At 41.0% G+C, this 9,203-nt stretch overlaps 1 protein-coding gene across 1 annotated transcript; it reads right to left on the minus strand.

The window, feature by feature from the left end:
• Positions 1-1,412: 1,412 nt before the first annotated feature.
• LOC138366449 (uncharacterized) lies at positions 1,413-2,243 on the minus strand. The gene has a single exon (XM_069327498.1). The coding sequence runs from the start codon at positions 2,241-2,243 to the stop codon at positions 1,413-1,415; it is 831 nt and encodes a 276-aa protein (XP_069183599.1).
• Positions 2,244-9,203: the final 6,960 nt, after the last annotated feature.

Consider the following 9,203-nt stretch of genomic DNA (forward strand, 5'->3'; position numbering starts at 1 on the left):
GGTTGTTCATTCTGGGTTAGGGTAGCGGCAATAGCAAGATCTGAAGCATCGGTTTCCACAGCGAAAGGAGCTGTTGGGTCGATTGCTCGAACCACTGCCTAGGCAATGTCTTGTTTCAATCCTTCAAAAACTTTCGCAGCAGCAGCAGATATGGGAAAATCATTGGCATGAGAGAGAGGACGGATCTTCTCAGAAAAACTCAGCACCCAACGGGAGTAATGTGCAAGCATTCCCATTGTTCTGCGTAAAGAACTTGTGTTACTTGGTAGTGGAAGTTTTAACAGTGACTTGAGGCGTTCCGGGTCAGGTCTAATTTCTCCTTCTTGTATAAGATATCCCAAGAGCTTTATAGACCTGAGTCGAAAACTACACTTTTCAAGATTCAGGGGTCAGGTTATACCTTCTTGCAACGTCCATAAAATGTTTCAGATTTTTATCATGGTCTTCCTCAGAATCTCCACACACACAGACATCATCTATGTAAGCGAAGACACCCTCCACTCCTTTCTCAAGGATGCCATCAATTACCCTTTGAAAACTGGCCACTCCATTAGTGACCCCAAAAAGGATACGATTAAATTCAAAAAGCTTCCCACAAGCTTCAAAGGCTGTATAGGGTTTTTCATCCTCTGTTAAACCCACTTGATGGTAAGCACTTCTCAAGTCTAGCGTGCTGTATACTTTAAATCTAGCAACATTATTCACAATCTCATCCATAGGTGGCAAGGGGTAGGCATCCAGCCCCGTGAATCGATTGATTGTTTGTCTACAACCATTCTTTTCTTGTGATGGTCTCCTTTAGTTACTAATACCTGGGCTCTCCATGGAGAATGACTGGGTCTAATTATCTCTTCACGTAGCATCCGAGCGGTCTCAGATTTAATAAACAACTTGTCAGCCGCAGAATAGTGTCTGGATTTTACAGCAATCGGCTTGCAGTCTGGTGCTAAATTACTGAAGAGAGATGGAGCTGGAACTTTGACGGCAGCTAATCCACATATTCTAAGGGGAGGTCTATCTCCTCCAAAAGCCATCTCGAGCACAGAATGATTTTGTAATAAGTTATGACCTAAAATCACATCAGCACACAAATCGGGTAACACTTTGAGAGTCACACCATGGTAAGTTTCTCCTTGCAATTCTAAGTCTACAGAACACTGCCCCAGGAATTTTGAAGAGAACGATACAGTAGCCATAGAAACTGCCCCAGTGTCACGATAGACGAGTAACCCACTCTGCTCGGCAATATTCTTATGAATAAAGTTCTCAGAGCTACTAGTATCAATCAGTGCACTAACTGGAATACCATTGATCTTAGAACTAAGCACTGATTTATTGAGACATGAGGGCGAAGTCCCAGCTAAAGTAGCGAGCATAGCAGTGGAATGTTGGGTGTTTGAAGCGCTGTTAGTCTATTTCAGAGATCGGCAGTCCTTAGCATAATGACCCTTTTTCTTGCAATTCATACACAGAGCCTCTCTAGCTGGACATCGACTGTGAGGATGTTGAGAGTAACCACAAAAGAAGCACTTTAAACCACTAGTTGTAGCTGCAGAAACTGTGTCAACTTTTTCTTCTACACTTTCTTGTCCTCCTAAGTCCTCCAGGTCTAATGAGAGTGCCATGGCAGCATTTGTAGCCCCTGGCTGAGCATAAGAGGCAGACAGTTTCTGTGCCGTTTCTAGAGTGCGAGCCTGGTCAAAGGCTGACTGTAAGTCTAAAGTTTTATTTTCAAGTAAGCGCTGCCTTATTGTGGCAGAACCCAGCCCATTAATGAAAGCATCTCTCACATAGTTATCACAGGCTTCTACAGCAGTCACTGCTTTGAACTGGCAATCTTTAGCTAATAAGTTTAAAGCCTGAAGAAACTGATCAAGCGACTCACCGGGTTCTTGGCGTCGTGTTGCAAGGACATACCTTGCGAATACTTCATTCTTGGGCTTCACAAACAGTTCTGTTAGGAATTTTTCAGCAGCATCATACGTAGTGCAGTCAGCTATGTAGTCGAACACACGTGGAGCAGCGTAGTTTATTAAGAGACGCAGCTTGTCCACGGTGGGGGTATTTTCTTCTACTGCTAGAGTGAAGTTTTGGAACGTCTTGAGCCAGTGACGCCATTCCTGAGCGGCGTTGGTGGCGTTTGGGTCAGTAGCAAACCGCTCGGGCCGTAGTAACCGCTCCATGTTCACTGGCTGAATTATTTGTTCAATAAATTGAGGTAAAGGAGAAGCATTGCCAGACATCTGGCTTTATTGAATAAATAATTACAGTACAGTTACATCCTGCAATAAACACAAGCCATATAATATACATTACTTATATCTACATATAATATACATTACTATATATCTTAAGCACTAACAGTGCTTAAGATATATAACATAATAAGCAAACTACACATGACTAATGCTAGAACAAATAGAAATTAAACTAGGAGTGAACATAAACTAACCTGTACACAGGCACGACACAGCTGATCTCACAACAACAAAACAGTTAAGCGAGTATCCAAACGAAACAGTCAAGCGAGCATCCATCCGGGTACAATAATATAATAACACTTTTACTACAGAAGACTAGTTATTATTCGTTGTTGTTGTTGTTGTTATAGATTCAGGTACTCGGAACAAGTTCCAAGTAGCACGGGCTATGGTGAGCCCGTAACTTACCTGGCACAGGAGTGGGGCAAGTAGAACGGCTATTGTGAGTCCATAGTGGACTTACCTGGCACAGGAGCGGTGCTGTTGGTAGTTATTATTCGATTGATGAAGATTAACTCACCCAAAAGGTGGTACGGGCATGAATAGCCCGTAAGTGGTGGCCCTTTGGAGCCATTACCAGCATCATTTGCGGATACTGGAGATCTGTGGAGGTGCGACTGCACCCTGCGTGACGGGAGATGTCTCCCCCGTGAGTTATTATTCGTTGTTGTTTTTATAGATTCAGCTACTCGGAACACGCTCCAAGTAGCACGGGCTATGGTGAGCCCGTTACTTACCTGGCCCAGGATCGGGGCAAGTAGAACAGGCTATGGTGAGCCCGTAGTGGACTTACCTGGCACAGGAGCGGTGCGTTATGTGGGGGGGGGGGCGTTATTATTTGCTACTCTGCTGCTTTTATGCTCAGGCAACACCTTATACCGTTCTCCAAAGGTTGACAGGAATATTAACTGGAAGTAGGGAAAGGTTTGAGTTCTATACTTAGTACTAAGAAGAGCTTTGCTTCTCTTATTAGGCAAATGTATTTGGAGCGTGAATATTATTGGGATAATCTACTCGCTACAAATGTACTTTTACCTGAATAAACATGATCTTATCTTAACTAATTCAGGATGATCTATTCTAGGATGTGGGCGTACGGCAAACTACACAATTTACACTCCTTATCTTTTTCACTAACATCAACACCGTTTTTGTATTGAGGCTGATATTTTCTCCCCTGATTCTATGTATGACTAACCATGCATCCTGTGAGATGAGAATATTGGATGAATTTATAGCCAGTTGATTGGTCAGAGCTGGTTTGTTTTTGTATTAAGGCAGGTATTATCTCCCCTAATTCCATGTATGACTCACCATCCTGTTAGATGGGAATAATAGTTGAACCTATAATAATAAGATAATATCCTATAATATTTTAAGAACCTATAAAAAGAATAAAAGTTGAACTAGTTCTTGATCTACACTGTGCAATATCTATATATAGAATAGGGGTAGCAGCACATTGCTGTGTATACCTAATTTGTCTAATCTTGAGGTTATCTTGAGATGATTCCGGGGCTTTAGTGTCCCCGCGGCCCGGTCCTCGACCAGGCCTCCACTCCCAGGAAGCAGCCCGTGACAGCTGACTAACTCCCAGGTACCTATTTACTGCTAGGTAACAGGGGCATTCAGGGTGAAAGAAACTTTGCCCATTTGTTTCTGCCTCGTGCGGGAATCGAACCCGCGCCACAGAATTACGAGTCCTGCGCGCTATCCACCAGGCTACGAGGCCCCTCTAATAAAAAAAGTATTGCCAGAAATATTTGTATCCTACTCTTAATCTCCTCTAAATTGAGTTCTTCCAAGTAGCCTTTCCTCTAGTCCTTTCGGCTCCGCTCCTGTGCAAGCTAAGTCCACTACGGGCTCACCATAGGCCGTGCTACTTAATAATATATATAAATATAGTGTATATATAAATATATAAATGAGTGTCTTACTAAGTAGCGTGGATCCCTCCTCTACAGGCTGCGCCAAATTCGCAAACAAAACCCTGGTCTTATCAAGCAGTGCTACACTAGGAATGGTACGATTTTTGCGAAGAAGGAAATTACAGGAAAAAGATATGAAATAAAATGTGACCAACAACTACTGGCCTTCTTAAGTGATTATGGTATATCTGAAAACCTGAACCCGACCAATGCCAGTACTTAAAATAACTCTTTCAGTGCCTGAGCCTAACCTAACTTAATCTAACTTTGTCTAAGGTGCTGTCTCTGCCTTTCCATTTACCTAATGTTCTCTCATTCATATAATTTCCTAAATAATCCATCGTCTCCATGCACTTATGCAAGCATCTACCTCAGTTTCATTGTAAAATTTTACTCTTAAATCTAATCTTACCCTATTCCATTTATATTTTAAATTTATTTGTATTGATCTATGTCATTTATTGAAATCAATTATTGATCTCATTTTTGTTCTTTTAATTAAGTTCATACTAATTATAAGTTAAAACTAAGCTTAATAAAATTTATTATCTTAAAGATTACTTTACTTTACAATTATCATTTGACAAATTTTTTTATATATTCATCTTGACAGTCTCTACTGATTTTTTGTTCTCTCCACCAAACTTGTGTATCCTCCATGGCTATCTAGTGACCTTAATTCTACCTCTAATTGTTTCAATTCCTTGTTTACTTGCATTTATTGTTGTGTCTTGCCATAATTATTCTCTAATTTAGCAGACTCAATACTTTGTAAGCTCTTATTGTATTGTTATATTATTATATTGTGCTTTGCTATAATTACTTCCTATTTTACAGCAGATTTGTTTTTCATCTGTTCATGTAATTGCTTATCTTATTGTATTGTGACATTCTTTTCTATATTGATATATATTTTCTGTCTATTGTTACTTACAGTGTACCTGAGAGTACCTGTAAGCAATCTACCTCATTTTTCATTTTTGCTCAATTTTTTTGTATTGCTTAGTCTTGTTTATATTTTTGTTTTGTATATCTATATCTTGTGTTTTGTATAGTCCATGTTTATATGTTTTTTTCTTTAATCTCATTCATTACCTAGGTTTCCTAGCCTAGCCATACTCCCTTACTCCATTGTACCCCTGTAAGCCCCTTTTGTGGTTGTTTGGTACAGTATTGTGTACATTTATTTCTTTTTGTTTTTCTTATTTTTCCTGCAATCAGCTTTTTTTTATGCAGTCAAGTATAGACCCAGAACTTAACCTCTTATCCACTATCTATGACAATAATCACTTTAATGATCTAAATTGCAGATATTTTGCAGCACATGATGTAAGCAATGTATTAACTCATAGTCACAATATCTCTGTAATCAATTTGAACGTTAGATCCCTAGGCAAACACTTCGATGATGTTAGTGCCTTGATTGAAGCTATTGACAACAATTTCTCTTTTATTATACTTACTGAAACATGGTTGAAAGATGATACTACTCAACTCTTTAACATGCCTAACTACACAGCAATCCACAACTGTCGTCAACTTCAGAGAGGTGGTGGCACTGCTCTTTACTACCACCAAGAACTAACATGCTTAAAAGAAATTAGAACTAGAGACTGCTATGGGGAGTATATCTTCGCCAGCTTCAGAGTCAAGGGTGCCGAGTCTATCCTGTCTGTGGGTGCAGTTTATAGAATTCCTAACACTGATGTGTCCGAATTCAACTCAAACCTTAGAAATCTAATACTTGATAACAGACTGAACAAAAACCACCTAATTATCGCAGGGGACTTTAATATTGACCTCTGCGAGCCAGAACACCCTACTGCTGTTAGCTTCCTCAACTGTATGAATTCCTGCTTCCTCATACCCTTAATCACTAGACCTACTAGAATCACTGATAGCACTGCCACGACTCTAGATCACATCTGGACAAATATAACCTCTCCGCTTACTTCAGGTATAATCACCGATAGCACTACAGACCATTACCCCACATTTCTCTTAACTAACATTAGCAAACCACCTCTTGAGTCAAGAGAGATACGTTTTAGACTACACAATGAAACTGCTATAGACAATTTTATAACTGCTACTGATAATGTCAACTGGGAGTCCGAGTTAGGTAACATAGAGGACATCAACCTAGCAGTTCAATCTTTTCTTCAAAAAACTCTTAGCCTTTATAATACCCACTGTCCTATGCTTACAAAACAAGTCACAACCAAAAGGCTTAACAATCCCTGGCTTACAAAGGGAATACTTAAATCTATTAATAAAAAACATGACCTTGAGAAAAAGTATAGGTTAGGGATTGTCTCCAAAGAATTCTCAAAGAATTACTCATTATTGCTATCTAAGATAATTAGACGAGCCAAAACTAAATACTACGAAGATAAATTTACCCAAATAAAGAGCAACATTAAACAAACATGGAGAACAATTTCACAAATATTGGGATCAAAGAAGTCCCTTGCTATCCTCTTCTTTTTCCTATTACTTCTCCTTCGGTGGTTATAATAGGACCTGCCTCGTATGGGCCAATAGGCCCATTGCAGTTTCCATTACTACTATCCCCTACACCTGACTTTCCTCCTCAGCTCTTTCTTGCCTATTTATTGCCTGTCCCTACCTCCTCATCACAATCGACTTGAGAATGGTCCAGGACGGACCGAAACGTCGTCGTCCCTTCAATTTCTAGTGTGTGGTCTGGTCAACATACTTCAGCCACGTTATTGTGACTCATCGCCTGCATCAAAGAAGTCTTTAAATAACAAACCGACTCTCCTGTCTAATAACGATGGTCAGCTTTCAGCCTCTGATTCTGCTATTGAGTTCAATAGGTTCTTCTCTTCCATTGGTTCATCCCTTGCTAATGATATTCCATCTTCCAGTACTGACATTAAGGACTATCTTACAGGGAACTATCCCCAGTCTCTGTACCTAAAGCCTATTAATTCCATTGACGTCAATGAGATAATCCTTTCCCTTAAAACCAAGTCTGGTGCCCTTGAGGAGATACCAACTTTAATCTACAAAAAAGCCTCCAGATCTTTAGCCCCTGCTATTGCTTTGCTCTTCAACAAGTCACTTGAACTCCAAACCTTTCCAGATATTCTAAAAAAAAGCGAGAGTAACGCCTGTCCACAAATGTGGTGATCTCACAGATGTTAACAACTACAGACCTATATCAATCCTGCCAAACTTGTCAAAAATTTTTGAAAAACTAATCTATAAGCAGCTTTACTCATATCTAGCCAAACTCAATATACTTAGCCCTTGCCAATATGGCTTCAGGCCCAAAAAAAGCACTAACGATGCACTTATTAGTATGCTTAACTCGATTCATACAGCTCTTGATAAAAATGAGTTCCCTGTTGGGTTATTTGTGGACCTGCGTAAAGCTTTCGATACTGTCAACCACCAAAACCTTCTTCTTAAATTACATCATTATGGTGTCAGAGGACACTCCCTACAATACCTCAAATCCTACCTTACTGACAGACTCCAATGTGTTTCTGTGAATAATACAATTTCTCTCACCCTACCCATCAACATTGGTGTTCCCCAGGGCAGCATACTTGGCCCTCTCCTCTTTCTCATCTACATTAATGACCTTCCAAATGCCTCCCAACACCTCAAACCAATCCTATTTGCTGACGACACAACCTTCATTTACTCCAGTCCTGATCCCCTTGCTCTAAATGCCACAGTAAATACTGAGCTAAATAAAGTCCATCTGTGGCTAACTGCCAACAAACTCACCCTTAACATTGACAAAACTTTCTATATTCTGTTTGGCAATAAATCTTCTAATCAAATAAATCTCAAAATAAACAATACCCAAATTTATAACAAATTAGATGGCAAATTCCTTGGCATTCTCATTGACCACAAGCTGAATTTCCAGGGACACATTCTAAACATATCAAAAAAAGTTTCAAAAACTGTGGGCATTCTTTCTAAGATCAGATATTATGTACCACGCCCTGCCCTGGTGACTCTCTATTACTCCCTTATCTATCCATATCTCAACTATGGTATTTGTGCTTGGAGCTTACTACCCAAAATCACTTACGTCCTCTAATTACTCAACACAAAGCTGCTATTAGGACAATATCCAATTCTGGCCCCAGACATCACTCGGTTCCCCTACTCAAATCCCTGAATATGTTAGACATTAAGTCACTGCACATTCTCTCATGTGTACTATACATATACAAAACGCTAAATTGTAATGCCAATCCTGATCTCAAAAGCTTCATAGAAGGTTGTAACAGAACCCATGAGCACCACACCAGAAATAAATAGTTTTGATATTCCTAGAGTACGACTTAATCAAACCAGAAATGCTCTACAAATCAAGGGGCCCAGAATGTGGAATGACCTTCCCAACCATGTTAAAGACAGTACCTCTCTCAACCAGTTTAGAACCCACCGGCGCGAGAATGCGTCGGTGGGTAGACCCGACCACGGCCGCTGGAACGCCATCCAGCAGGACGACCGAGTGCGCTAGAAGATGGAAGGCAAAACTGTACAGCATGGTCGACGGCGCCGGCCTCGCTTCCTCTTGTGAGGTCCCATCCTGTCACAAGTGGGTTGCGTCCGGTACCCGTTTGCTAAGCGGGGGAGATTTTGCCCACGCCGTCCAAATTAGGGCAAACGCTGTAGCCACGCCGTCTAGGGCGGCTAGGGGTAGACCCGAGGCTTCTGGTCTCTGTGACGCTTGTCGGAAACCAGGAACCCTGGGCCACATATCCCAGGCCTGCCATAAGACACACGGGGCTCGGGTGAAACGTCACGACGACATCACCCGGTTCGTAGCTGGCCGATTGCGGCAAAGAGGCTTTGAGGTGGAGCGTGAGGTCCGTATACCAGACGGAGGGACCTTCTGCAAGCCAGATATTATAGCTTGCAAAGGTGATGAGGCCTTCATATTAGACACCCAGGTCTCAGCTGATAACTTCCCACTCTCCCGTCCACATCAGAGCAAGTGCGACAAATACGGCACCCCCGA

Source organism: Procambarus clarkii, chromosome 19 (genome assembly GCF_040958095.1).
Source record: "Procambarus clarkii isolate CNS0578487 chromosome 19, FALCON_Pclarkii_2.0, whole genome shotgun sequence".
Lineage (NCBI taxonomy): Eukaryota > Metazoa > Arthropoda > Malacostraca > Decapoda > Cambaridae > Procambarus > Procambarus clarkii.